The sequence below is a fragment of the Catharus ustulatus genome, chromosome 6, assembly GCF_009819885.2.
Source record: "Catharus ustulatus isolate bCatUst1 chromosome 6, bCatUst1.pri.v2, whole genome shotgun sequence".
NCBI classification, from domain to species: Eukaryota; Metazoa; Chordata; class Aves; order Passeriformes; family Turdidae; genus Catharus; species Catharus ustulatus.
Genome location: NC_046226.1, coordinates 10,884,148 through 10,898,090, shown reverse-complemented (window position 1 = coordinate 10,898,090; position 13,943 = coordinate 10,884,148). Strand labels below are relative to the sequence as shown.

The 13,943-nt window shown below is 38.8% G+C and overlaps 1 protein-coding gene across 13 annotated transcripts in view; it reads right to left on the bottom strand.

Annotated features, from left to right (window-relative positions):
- Window positions 1-13,943, bottom strand: part of CDC42BPB (CDC42 binding protein kinase beta) — an 89,027-nt gene continuing 75,084 nt past the window's right edge. For 6 of the 13 annotated variants that reach the window (XM_033061978.1, XM_033061980.2, XM_033061987.2 and 3 more), the window contains 12 exons: window positions 13,692-13,773; window positions 12,199-12,415; window positions 11,745-11,807; window positions 8,858-9,454; window positions 5,809-5,906; window positions 5,612-5,696; window positions 5,345-5,465; window positions 5,124-5,241; window positions 4,162-4,200; window positions 3,925-4,033; window positions 3,763-3,833; window positions 1-1,741 (listed from right to left, as the gene is read on the bottom strand). In XM_033061978.1, coding sequence (XP_032917869.1) covers window positions 1,610-1,741; window positions 3,763-3,833; window positions 3,925-4,033; window positions 4,162-4,200; window positions 5,124-5,241; window positions 5,345-5,465; window positions 5,612-5,696; window positions 5,809-5,906; window positions 8,858-9,454; window positions 11,745-11,807; window positions 12,199-12,415; window positions 13,692-13,773 — 1,732 coding nt within the window. In that variant the 3' untranslated portion in view covers window positions 1-1,609. The remainder of the gene's footprint in view (window positions 1,742-3,762; window positions 3,834-3,924; window positions 4,034-4,161; window positions 4,201-5,123; window positions 5,242-5,344; window positions 5,466-5,611; window positions 5,697-5,808; window positions 5,907-8,857; window positions 9,455-11,744; window positions 11,808-12,198; window positions 12,416-13,691; window positions 13,774-13,943) is intronic. The other 7 variants (XM_033061981.2, XM_033061986.2, XM_033061988.2 and 4 more) reach the window with 3 other exon arrangements.

Below are 13,943 nucleotides of genomic sequence, written 5' to 3'. Positions count from 1 at the left end.
AACTTTAAAACCTCCCTCTTCTGCTTTATTGACATGTAAATTGTTCAAAAATGTTCTCACAATTCAATAATTACAAAGACTTAGACTTACATTAAAAAAGTAAAAACCAGAAAACCCCCAAAGCAGTAGTGTCCAGCTCTAACTGAGCCCCTTTATCAAGAATCTGAGAAAAAGAGCAAGTACTGTCGAACACTTAACGTAACCGGATTAAATGTTGACTAGAACACTCAGTTTAAACTAAAGATAAGTGCACGTCCTATACAGTGTTTCAGAAAAGAACATTAGCCATTGGTATATCATTAGCCCATTTAAATTGAATTTTAAATAAGTGACATCCAACTGTCATAAAATTGGCACAGAAGGCACACTAGTGTGACAATGACAAACTGGATATGCCAGCCACTGAATTAATTACAAGCTTTTAATGAAACATGGTCACAAATCTTTGAGTACTAAATGTATAATACATGGAAGCATGAGATTAAATATACACGCAAAACATCACCGCACGTGGGCCATTGCAAAATATACAGGAGTGTGTTGTGCATTTTTCTACATGATCAATACTTGATTAATAATCATGGGGTCTTCATGCAGGTGAGGATACAATTAATGAGAAAAGCAGCACCCCCAGTTACACATCCTTCACGTTCCACTTTGGTAACCAATGAACAGACTGATGTTTTAGTGTGATACAGTCCCTTGGGTCCAGCAGACTCCGAGGGCAATGCGTCCACAAGAAGACTTGCTAGCTAAACAGCGTAGTGTGTCCTTACACCAAAAACCCAGGAGAAACAACTTCTCAGGAGGAGAAAGGCAGGAACTAGGAGTAAAATCTTTTTCACAGCAGTATTTTAAAAGCCCTGACTAATGACTGATGAGGACTAAAAGTAGGGAATGGGTAAAGAGATAACTGTCAGTAGTCCTATGTACAAGACTAAAAAGTTGGTAGAAAGATAGAAAGACAGTTATGCAGCTGTATATGTAATGGCTAAATGAATTAGAAGGCCACAAAACTATAACCAGCTTTTCTTTGACTTCCTGGTGATTCTATTGATGTTGGAAACGACCTACAGCTTCCTACCATTCTCCTTAAGATTTAGGAAAAAAACAGTTACAGGAAAAAGGGAAAAGTGTATTCATCTGAGGATGTAACTAGACCTGCTCACATTTCCTATTTAGAAGTCCAAATTCTGTCTAAAAGGATTTCCTGCTAATCAGACATTACATCATTCTATAGAAAAATAATATTCCTGATATTGTAGCAACATTATCAGTAACTCTCTCTATTTCTCTTTCACCATAAGAATAAGACTATTTACTGGTGGCCTTAAATGCTCCTATGCAATAAAACTGTGTCACAGCTGTGCAGAAAGGAATCAACCGTAACTTAGCAGTGAACAATTCTGCATAAAAAGCTCAATCGCTATTAGTAAAGAATTTTCTTCATTTCCATAGTTTGTATCTACAATCTGGATATATAATTATTCTTGTACAACACTAGAGAGTCTGTGTCAGTCTTGGCACTAGCATCTGAGAGAGCTTTGCCCTGCTGTTGAACACCATGGAGTAGTGGATGACGGGAGCCGGAATGGCGAGAGCGGCAGCGTTACGCGTCACAGGTTGACTGGTCCAGTCCATCTAGTGTAAGCTGATTCCTATGAGGAGAGTTGGGACTTGGGGGACCACTTGGATTTGAGCTGTTTGATGGAGTAGAGTGTTTGGTGGAGTCTGAATCAGGCTGTTAATGAGAAACATTAAAAAAATTTGTTTACTTGAAGTGTATTCTTTATACTCAAAAGCTTTCAAAGGCACTCGAAAATGAGGGTGAGCAACACCTACAAAGCAGTGTACATCAGATTAATTCCACAGTTAAACATTCAAGCAAGTACTTCCATTACCATCAACAGGCTCTAGTGCAGTCCCAAAGGTGATCTTCTGATGCAACAAGAATTATGGTAAAGTATGTGGAAATTGCTACATCTCTGGCTCCACTCCTTTAGCCATTGCAAAGTTTTCCTGATGGAATGCATCTATCTATCTATTCATTGTTGTTCAGAATTTACCAGCCTGTAATTTTAAAGCAATTTTTATAGCCCAGGAGTAGGTTTATCTGCCCATGTAAACATATAAAAACTATGGTCAAATAATCTTCAGTTTGGTGAAGAGGAAGGAAACAAGCATTATGAACTGTTTACAAAACAGCAACAAGCCTGTGAAGCGCCTGACAAACGAGTGAAGGCTGCCAAGAGTCTGGTTGCAGATCTGGAAACAGAATATACTTAGTGGGTTCATCCTACGTCAATATCTAATAAAGACTATCCACAGTTATTTCCCCAGTGTTAGATTAGTTGGATATTTGCCTTCACAGGCTGGTCTCACTTCAACAGGATGGTTGGCAAGTTTCCCACTATTTTGGTGTGTTACAATTCTGAGCACTGCACACATTCACAGCTGATGAAACACTGCACAAAAAAACCCCTGCTACTGTTGCAGCAAGTTATTTTCAAGAAAGGGAAATATATACTCAGTAAATAGATTGAAAGGTGACATCCTTCAAGAATGCTGTTCAGAAGATTTTGCATGGCTTGAACAATAGTAAGATAATCTATAACAAGATTATCCTAACATGATTCAGTTCATAAAGTCAAAAGCCAAGAGGGAAACAGTATAAAGCCAAAAGGTGTTATTTGAGCCTCTTTCCAGTTTCAAACTACTATTTTTTTTTTTAATTTAAGAAGTCATAAGAAATTGTAAGAACTACCAAAAAGAGAAAAGATTGTAAAAAAATCCCTTTCAAATCTACCATTACTCGTGCCTATAAACAACAGTTACCATTAGAACATGGAATACAATGAGTTTGGGAAGGGAGAGCAGAATAACTAACATAGTCAATCATTAACCACCTTTGAAAACCAAGACTGTCTCAAAAATACCTGTGTTTAGAGATCCCCACTTTCATGTGCTTTTAATGGCTAACTGAAGGTGACAAAGGAAGTCAGACCACAGGTGTGATCAGAACTCCAGACTTGGTGTGTGCTAAGGCATCCAGCAAAAGTCTGGCTTCACAAAAAGATGGTTCAAAATTCAGACCGTTATATGGGCCTGCAGTTGGGTACCAAAAAAAGATCTTAATTAGGGACTTTGCTTCCCAGCAATAATTCCTAACACTTTCCTTGCACAGACAGTGCTTTAGCAAAGCTTGGAAGAAAACACATGATAAATCAATACAAAAATCATGTATCTTCACTATTTAGATTCAGGAACACCAGTTTTGTAGATCCAGAACATTTTAAGTTTGGTGACTACTGGCACATACTCTTATTCTTGCTAAAGGCAGTTTTAAATATTACAAATTTGATTCCTTGTCAAGTTACGTGACAAAAAGTCTTCCTTAAGGCAGCACAGAAAATTACTTAACTAGTCATATTACTTTGCTATTCTATGCTAATATCCCAGAGAACATTTTTAGGAGCTTTGAGGACATTTAATCAATTAGTCAAATTTCCGTTGCCCATAAAGCTTAATCGAAGACATAACACTTCTTAAAATATCACCGTAAGATCCTTACACAGCTTTGCCTTTGTGCTGGTGTATCTAACCTGCAAACATGCATTACAGCTGGGAAAAACACTTGTGGGAAAAAAAAAATCTCCATAAACGCCTCTATGAAGTATTTCCTTGGGAATGTAATTTATTGGAAAAAGAGAACAATCTACGTCAACAGGATACTGTCGGCCTCCATTTACAGAAGCTGTTTACCTCTTTGTCAAACTCCTGGTCAGGGTCAGACATACTTCGGGAAGGCATGGCTGCTCCCACATCGCTGCCACCTGCAGAGAGGGAAGGACAAAAGGCAGTTTACAGCTCCTGTTGACATCACAGATCACAGCTCAGAAGTGACCATCTTCTTCCCAGCCTTACTTGATGAGGGCCATGAGATGTAGGTTTTGTTTCTTTGCTGCTGCTGCTGCCGCGACAGGTTAGCTGAAGTCGGACAGGTTTTTTCATCCTGAGCAGGAGGTAGGACACTCTACAGTTGAAATGAACACCTTGTTAGCCAGCAACAAAAGCTATCCAATGACAAGTTGTTATTCATGAAAACTTTACTGTGCTTTTGAAGCTATTACAACTCAGTGTTGGTAGAAAAACTGAACTTACTTGACCACATCCACATATTTTCAGTAACAGACACAAACCCTGAGAAAGACAGAGAAAGAACTAAGCCCCATAGCAGCCACTGGAACCTGTCAGCTAGCAAACCCTCTATGAAGGGGTAGGGACTGTACTAACAGTTCTGCTTTCCTTCCTCCTCCTGCTGAAATGACAAATGCCTGACCCACATCTGGGCTATCTGAGAAAGACAAGAGAAAGCCTAACTAACAGCTCTAGGACAGAGGGCACATACAGAATATAAATGTGTACCTTCACATCTTCCTCTTGTGGGTTTAACACTAAAATAGCTCATAAAATGCTGTGTTAGTTAAACACAAAATAAAATTAATGCTATAAAGCACTGCAAGTCGCATGCATTTTAGTTACCTCCACAGCATTAGTTTTTTCCCCTTGTTATTGCTCTAGTATTGGTGAAGTACCACAAGCATACCATATTCCAGTTCCTAACAGTTTGTAGCTACTCCTACCCTTGCTAGGGAAGCAGAGGAGGGACAGGAAGAGGAAGAAAGCAGGAGGGAGCCTTGCAGTGAGGAATGGTCACTCTGGAGAGAGATTTCAGCAGAGATAGGGCTCATGTGACAGATGTGCTCAAAGCCTGTTGGAGGTGATACCAAGAGCAGAATGTTGAGAGGATGAGGGGAAAGGAAATTCATTCTGTTATTTTAAGAATACAAACAAGAAAAAGGAAGGAGGAGAGACTGATTATATACAAAACTACTAACAAGCTCCTGGCAGTGATATCTGTCTTTCAGTGTCTTATTCGTAAGTCAAGTTTCCTTGCACAGAATTTAGAAGCATTGCACAGCAGGAAGGATCACCCTTCTCAAAAGGATTTAAAGAAGAATTCGGTACAGAGACAATATTTGAGCCCATCCAGCTCATCTTCACAGTTTTTGTGAGCAAGAACAAATGCACATATATATCCCTCCCTTATAAATGTATTTTACCAGTGGGAGGTCCATGAGGACTTGCATTCCATCTCCTGGTCCCATGTGAGCCACGTGGTTGAAATTCGTTGGGTTAGAAATCATTTTCGACCTTAGCTCAGGGTCTCTAAGCATTTCCCTAAAAAAACAAGAGGGATTTTTATTATTAGCATTCCAAGCAGTCTCTGCATGTCATCATGTATATTCAGCTATTAGTTACAAATTTACAAATAAATTCTTACCGCCTTTGCTGTAACCGCTCTTCCTCGGGAACCTTAAATACAAATCTTCTTTTGCTCCTGGTTCGAAGCATTTGCTTCTTGCTGTTGTCAGATGTTTCTGGTACACTGAGACCAGCTCCTGCTGTAATAGCACAAAGCAATTTCACATACAGAGGTACACGCTGACCCAGACACATTCAACACAAATTTCATCTAATGCAAAGGTAACCTGGTGAAAATTAGCCAATTAGAATAAGTTCTCCATTTCTCCCCTTGCTCAGGACTCACCTGAAAACTTGTTCTTGAAATATATTAACCTTGGCGGCTCACAGTTAAGGAGGTTCAGCGTGCCATCCATGTTTAATGGTCTGATCTGTTTTTGAGGAAGGAGACAGAGAATTACCTCAAGTCTAGCATACACTCTGAAGAAACACCTCATTTGAAAGTAACCCAATTAAGCTCAATATTCAAAGAAAATTACTTACCCTTCGCAGGCCAATAGTCTGGACCCATTCCATAGTGTTAACATCAAACACATCAACACCATACTCGCTATACACTGTTACATATGAAGAATTGCAACCTGCATCGATTGAAAACAAACAGAAAATCCTAATGTCATTTCAGTAGTCCAGAACTGACAAATATTTGAGCAGATTTCAACAGTTACAAGTTTTCTACTATGTGCAAGACACATTTTAAAACACATTTTCAAAGCCCCAGTTTCAAACAAGATTTTTTGTGAGAATAGATTTGCTAATGGCAACTATCAGCATCGTGGAAATATTTAAATTTGACCCTTTCAGTATTTTTTATAACTTCACATTGCCATTTCATGAAATTGCAAAATGGCATCTGAAGTTTTCAGATGCATATGAATTTGCTAGGTGGTAGGAACTGAAAAGCTAGCTTTGTTATGGATTACTTCATTTCAGAAGCAGCAAACTAACTATACATCTGCTGTGTGCACAGGAGATGAGAAAGCCACCATCTGTGAGCTGGGTCATGAACTCAGTATGCAGATCTGCTCTCAATTTCCTTCCTCTTTTGCTTGCAATTTTGTGGCTTTAGATATTAATGTATGGGTTACTTTCATCAGGTTGACAGAAAAATGTCACAATGCTTAAAGCCCCTAACTCATTTTCTCTTTTCAACTTTTTCTTTAAAAGCATAAAAGGCATCAGCAGACAAGTTTATTTTAGGTCAAACGAAAAGCAGAGATCTCTAGAGCTTTGTATCAACATGCTTCTGCTCATGTAAAGACTGTTTCCCGATTTTAAAAGCACTTACTAGAAACTTAAGGGATTTAATAGAGAGAAGATGCTTCAATAAACAAAATGAAAATAACCCAGTAGGACACTAAACACATCACAGAATCTTCTTAGAAGAGCTGAAGTACAGTTGTGGTGCTATTTTTTAAATTCATTAAAAGAATACCTTGGACAGCTATCATAAAAATGTAACACAAAAGTGATTTGTGGTCAAGCATTTAGCACACGCAGTCTTGGCTTGGATGTTCAAATCAAGAGGCAGAACTGAGCACCAGGCAGAAACACCATCTGTAGCCAAGGCTGGCACTTGCCACTCAGAGCTGATGAGCTGACCAGATCTCAAGTGGTTCCCAGAGAGCTGTGTCAGTGCCTGCACTGGGCTTGCCCATGCTCCAGCCTCCAGCCCAGCTGGCTCCAAGGCTCTGCAGCAGGCTGCACGGGAGCCAAGCAGCCCTAGGACATCCACACTGGCTCAGCACGGGACACCAGCACCAGGGTGCTGTAGGGGCAGCCCTGATAGGCCAGCTGAGGAAAAAGCTGTGCTAGTGCTCACCCTGCCCTCTCCTGGGGTGAGGGCATTGGATGCCCCAGACGCAAATTCTCTGTTTTAGCCCAAAACCTCTCTATAAGATGGAGTTTTACCACAGCAGAATCGCTTCCACTTTGTTGGTCTCTCCTACGAAGACTGGCTGAGAGAGCTGGAGCTGTTCTCAGCCTGTAGAAGACTGTGGGGAGACCTTACAGCACCTCCTAAAGAGGCTACAAGGGAGCTGCAGTGGGACTTTTTACAAGGGCATGGAGTGATAGGACAAGCAGAAATGGCTTTAAACTGAGAGTGGGTTTACACTAGATATTAGGAAGAAATTTTTTGTGAGGGTGGTGAGGCACTGGAAGAAGTTGCTCACAGAAGCTGTGGAAGAAGCTGCTCCATCCATGCCACTGCTCAATGTCAGGGTGGATGGAGCTTTGAGAAAACTGATTTAGTAGAAGGTGTCCCTGCTCACAGCAGGGGAGTTGGAAGTAGGTGATCTTTAAGATCCCTTCCAACCCAAACCATTCTGTAGTTTTATAACCTCCTGATGGGATAGTTAAAAAACCCCACCATCACTAGTGACAGACACTAGGACTGAGGAGGGAGGACAAGTTTAATGAAAAGGAAGTAATTCATTTCCCTTTGGCAGCAGAAAATGTTGCTCTTTCTACAAAAACAGCCCTAGGCCAGCACCACTCAGGATTTCACATACAAGAATGTTGTAAAATAGTTTACAGAAAGAACACTTCTAATAATAACAGAAAAAACCATTAACTAGCAAGTCTAGTTTGCTGAAATGCAAAAAACTGTAAAGCTGATTAAGGAAAAGGAAACATTAATTTTAGCTAATAGTGTTTTAAAGTAAATTTGCCACTACATTGTTTCCTTGGGACTTTGCTTCAGACTTCTCTGTACAGAAGTAGGTCAGACTAAAGTAAGCAAACCATTTCAGTTGAAATCAAATACAATTAAACACATTCCTGTTAGGGCCTGGCCTCATCAAACCAACATGCACCTAAGTCCTAGCTGTACTACTTAAACAAAAAGCTATTTCTTGCCTTCAATCATTCAAAAAATTTTAATTGCTATTTGAGCTTCAAACAGAAATACCAGATTTATCATCAACTGCCTTTGACTACTGAATACTGAAAAATGTTTTGCATGTGCCTCTGCTCTACCAAGCTGATAACCAATGCTCCTGAAGCAAGCAGAGTGGCTCAAATATTACCCTCCACCCATACTATTTTTGGATATTGCTCCCCTAAAATTAAAACCAAAAGGAGAAAACTTTTCTCTCTTATTATCTTTATGGACCTTTAGTCTTGTAGTTACATTTCTTCTTCAACTTTCTACTGTACTTTGAGTACAGTACACAGAAGACACCCTACAGGCAATTGGACATTTATACTGTCTAGGTGAACAAAAATCTTTATAGAATTTCACAGACAGGTAGTCTTGCACTGTCCTGCATGCAGGACTACTCTCTGTAGAAATTATTTTGCATTCCACTATTTATTCTTCTGTGTCCTGCAATAAGACAGAGCATTTCTTGCAGCAGCCAGGATCTCCAAGTCCAAAACTACCACCAGGAAGAACCACATGTCTGTTAACTCATCAAAACTTAAACTCGATATTCAAAGACAAACCAAAGCAAAATTGAATACAATGCTGAGTATTTTTTGACAAATAAAGCAGCAACAGGGATATGGCAACAGAAAAACATATACATACTACAGGCAACAGGAGTTGCAGGCCACATTAGTTCCTGCATGCGTGACCTTCGACCTTGCGAATCGACGTAAACTCCCATATGGCTGAAGCAAAGCAGGTATTCCTCATTACTGAGCTCCACAGCACAAAGGGCATCAAAAGACTGCTGTGAGAGGAAGATAAGCGAGGGGTCATTAGGATTTACCAGGTTTATAGATTGTCCATCTCCCTGGATGGTCAACAGAGAGAACCCAGACTGGTAGCCAACACAGAGCTTGTCCTTGAACACTGTCATCCACTGTACAATTCCTGGAGCCTGAATTTCACTGAATTTTTTGTGGAAAGGTTTAGTTCTGTGAATTTCATAGCAAAAAACCTGTCGTTTGACAGCCACAAATAAACAAGTAGAAGAACTCTTCTTCAGTGTTCCAGTTGTAATCAATTGGCAGCCTTTAGTTTCTGCAAGCTTAATGTCAAAGTTCCCTTCTGACCCATCCAGAGAGGCCCAGGGGTAAAGGTGGACGTGATGGTTCCGACCACAGATGAGGATGATAATTTTTTCTTTGGGAGCAAGCTCTATCTGGTACACCTTCTTGCAGTCAGCAGCTCGGACTATCACTGCAAAGGAAACAAGAGCTGCCATAAGTTAAACAGGAAAACTACCAGGCCCGGAAACACTGCAGTGCTACAATGTGATGCCTGAAAATTAATCTAAACACAGACACGTACCAAGTGAGGAAGAGCACTTATTACACGTTTGATTCTCTGTAATTGATTCTCAGAGCAAACAGTAAAACAAAGCTTTCCTGTAACCCTCTCTATTAATAAAAAAACCCTCAACACTTTGTGGGAAAACGCTGCATAACATGCAGGATAAACCGAGAATTTTTTTTATATAACTGTATCTGTACCATCTGTACAGTGTAAGAAGCTGCATCTCCAGAAGTGGGTTCCACCTCCAGGAAAACATCAGCATCTTCAGTAAATTTTGGAGGAAGACCAAATTAGCAGAATACATAGACAAGAAATATAAAGCATTCAATCCTGATAAGATAGGAGACAAAATGCTGTACTGTTGGCAGATTTCTCAGCCAGATACAAAAGCAGTACAGTAAGGGGGTGTAAAACACATCTATGGAAAGACAAAAAAATGCTGTGTGTGATGGGGAAAGGATAAGATGGAATGAGCTTAGGCTGCAGGAAGAGAGGCTCACAACAGGCACCAGAAAATTCCTTCTCAGAGCAAGGACTAGTCAGGCTACCCATGGGGAGTTTCGGTGTTTGATGCATTTTTTTTAAAGCAGGGTTTGAGGCAGCTAAGGGAGTTAGGTACAATGTGTGTTCTTTGGGGATCTTGGTTATACCAGAACTTTCAAGAATGCAGTGAGTATTTCATGGGGTACAGAGAGAAGAGCAATTCTAAACTAGGAAACTTAATAAGCATAAACCAATTAAATTAAATAGTAACTTTAATTTTTCTGCTAGCTGAATGCATTAAAATATTTGCGATTTGTAGTTTAAAAAAAAAAAGAGAACTGCTAATTGGAAATTCTTTGCCTTTTTTCAGTAATGGTTAAGTAATGCAGTCAAAGTTACCAAATTCTCTAAACATGACAGTAAGTTTATTGAAAGTTTAAATAAACTTAGCTGTTTAAATCACAAAGTACTGTTGTGGTGTACCCTCACCTGTATAAATAAAGAAATGTCTGAAGAAATGTTCTATGAAATAACTGGCTATACCACAGAGAAATGGTTTTCTTCCTTACAGAAGAAATGGTTTTTCTTCCTTATTTGTCAAGAATTAAGCAATATTCTAACTAAAGACCTCTGCTATAAACAGTTGGCAGTTAATTAACACTAAAAATTACAACTGCCATCAAATGAAAAACAGACTATGATTTATAAAAATGCTATTAACACAGAGAACTGGCCATAGAAAACTCCTGCTAAACATCTCTTAACTTAAAACCAAAACTGGTAATTAATTTTTCCATTTACATATGACACAGTGATGCAGATAATTGTTCCTTCAGGAAATGACCTTTCAAATTAAATTTACAACTTTCTTTTATGCAAGAAGATGTACTGGAATCCTTGGAATTATTTGCATCTCAAGTTGTGCTTATATCTAACTACTTAAAGAATGGTGACCACTGGAAGTTTACGCAAAGGAATGGCATTCACTACTGCTAAAAAGAATTTCAAATATCTGCTGTCTTCATGTAAAAAGCAGTTTCTCCTGGAACTGGACAATGTCTTATTCTAAACAAGAAGAAGCAGTAGCTTTTTTTTTTTTTGACCCAAACCCACATCCCTGATATAATTTAATTTTGAAAGTCAAGTAAGTCTTTAAAAACCTGTATTCACTGCTTTATTTTACATTGAAATGCAAGCTTTAGCATGAGTAAAATCCAACTTTCAAATAGCCACAAACTAAATTACACAAAAAAAAGGAACTGAGAAAATCACTGACAAGACTAGCACCCCAAGACACATTTGCTTTGGACACATTGGTCTGCAAGAGAATGTGAGTGTTTGTCAAATTTCTGGAAGAAATAGATGAGACATGGAGGCTTTAAAGGGAAGTCTACAAACTTTCTGTGTGCTGTACATGCTCTGTGTGCTGAAGCATTTTGATACTTGCTGTGGGAACACAACTAAGGTGAGAATGTGTCAGAATATGCCTAGTAACTCATCCCTTAAATTTCAGCCAGTCAACTGAATGTAATGATAATGACCAAATTAATGCTTATACCTCACATTGACTTTTCCTTCTCATCAATTAGATGAGTGCTTAGTACTTACTATACATGAAAGGCTGTTATGCAACCAACATTAGAACAGCACTAAAAGTTACGGAGCTCATTATTTTGTATGTAATTACTGAATGCATTATGGCCTAACTTACCGTCACGGGTCACCTCTATCACATACAGTCCTTCTTCTGAACCGATCGCTATTCTATCTCGATCTAAACCAAGAGAGAAAAAAAGGCCATTAATTCAGCTACTCCTGGTCTTATCTTTAAAACAGGCTGTTTGTTTTGAACAGCTGAAAAAATTTCTGCACAAGCAGCTTTTCACCAGAAAAGTCAATCTTGCTTGAGTTCACATAGTCTGTCAAAAGCATGCTATAGCATATTGCTAAAACAATGTGCTGAACAACTCAACAGTATTATTTACTCCAAGTGGACAAAGAAATCTGATTATCAATGCAAGATTAGCATTTTTCGCCCATTATTAAATTCCTGTGAAGGAATTCAGGTGAGGAATTTATTTCAAGGTGTCAGTGCTCTCATTATAAAAGCCCATCTAAAAGTTCCAACAACCTTCACTCACTGATAAAAGTTAAAACAAACATACCTACAATAGCAGCAGCTAAACTGGCTTTAATAAGAGGCAGGGTACTGTCATAGGCTTCTTGTGGAATATGCACAACCTGGTTCCTCAGCCTGTTTTTGTGCAGGATAGACTGCAACCCTTCCAGGATTCCAACCCACTTTCTCTTTTCATTCTCATTTTCCGTCAGGATCAGTAGAGAACAAGACTTTGAAGGCAAACCTAAGAGAGAAGCTGTCACCTTTAAACAGACAGAGACAGTGAAATTAGTTAGAGTAATAAAAGCCTTTTTTTCTCACACAGAACTGTGAAAATAAACTACACTTCCTCATGACAATGCAATGATATACCCAAGGGGCATACACACAGCTAATACAGCCACATTGCTTCAAAAAACAACCAAAAAACAACCACTGCAAAAGCCACAGTGGTTTCATTTATAAGTATTCAGCCTTGCTTAAATAGTCTGAATCCTAAAATATGGGCAAGGAATGCTACAGTAATCAATACATGGCAGTAAAAGGCTCCTTCCTGCTCTGAACCATAGTTTGTCCTGATCCCTCCCTCCCATAACTTATTGAGAGTGACACACATGTTTTGTGAACCAGATGCATTTAAACCCAAAGGCACTGCTATCAACAGTCCTAGATTTTGATTTTGCTATCTAATTTTCCAAGTATTTATCCAGGTGAAGAGCACATCATATCTACATTCAAAGCTCTGGAGGAAAGCAATATTTGAGACTGAAGTACTGCATTCTCCCATGTCCCTGTGTCAAAAGAAAATCACTATGGCTTTACTTAATTTTCAGTTAAATCATCCTATAGATCTCAAAGCAGAATGTGCTTTAAACAGAAAAACTATCCAGGAACTTCTGTTGCCTGAAGAATGCATGAAAACAGTGAGTTTCTGTATTCAATGCAAGGGACTATAGATACTAGCTACTAATGTATTTCTTTCTAAATTTTAGAATTCCAGATTTAATATGATTCACACAAAACATAAGAATTTGGTTCCTGTTGTTAAAAACTAAATACAGCATTCAGATAGAACATACACTAAAGGGGCTATTAGAGCTCAGCTGATTATTTTCTCTCCTTTTTTTTTTTTTTCTACTATACCTAAATATGAAATTAAGGAAACTAGATCAGTTTCAGAATATTCTGCTACAGCATTGGCTCCTAAAGCAAGACTCCAAAGCTAAGCAAGAAAAAACAGAAATCTGGCAATAACAATGGGAAAAGAGAGAAAATATACTGAATTATAATTAGGAAAATAAAAAAAAAGCACCAAACTTTATATACAAGGAAGCAGCTAAAGAAGGAGAACTTTCTTCTTTACAGTTTAGTTATAAGAGGAGTATCATATTGTTCTTCCATATATATCAGCAGCCCTTGTAAATTCTTACACTTCTACATAACTTAATCGACATTAGATATGGACAGCATATGCCATTATCAAAACAAAACACTGGTATTTAACTGGTATTTTCTGTAAGAGCCAGTTGGTAGCCATACCCTGAATATACAAGGGATGTCTTTCCGAGTTGCGTGTATTACATCTGATGCTAGGACAGAGCTCACACAAAAATCTTCATCTCTAGTGAGAAAAGAGAACAAAAGCATCACACAGAAGCACACACTAGGATTATTCAGCAAAATCTAATTGGTATCACCACTGTTTCAATAGGCTGCAATCTCCTAACACCGCACAGAGGTCACAACTGCTTTGTTATGCTCTAACCATCCTTGACCCAAACAACTCACAAG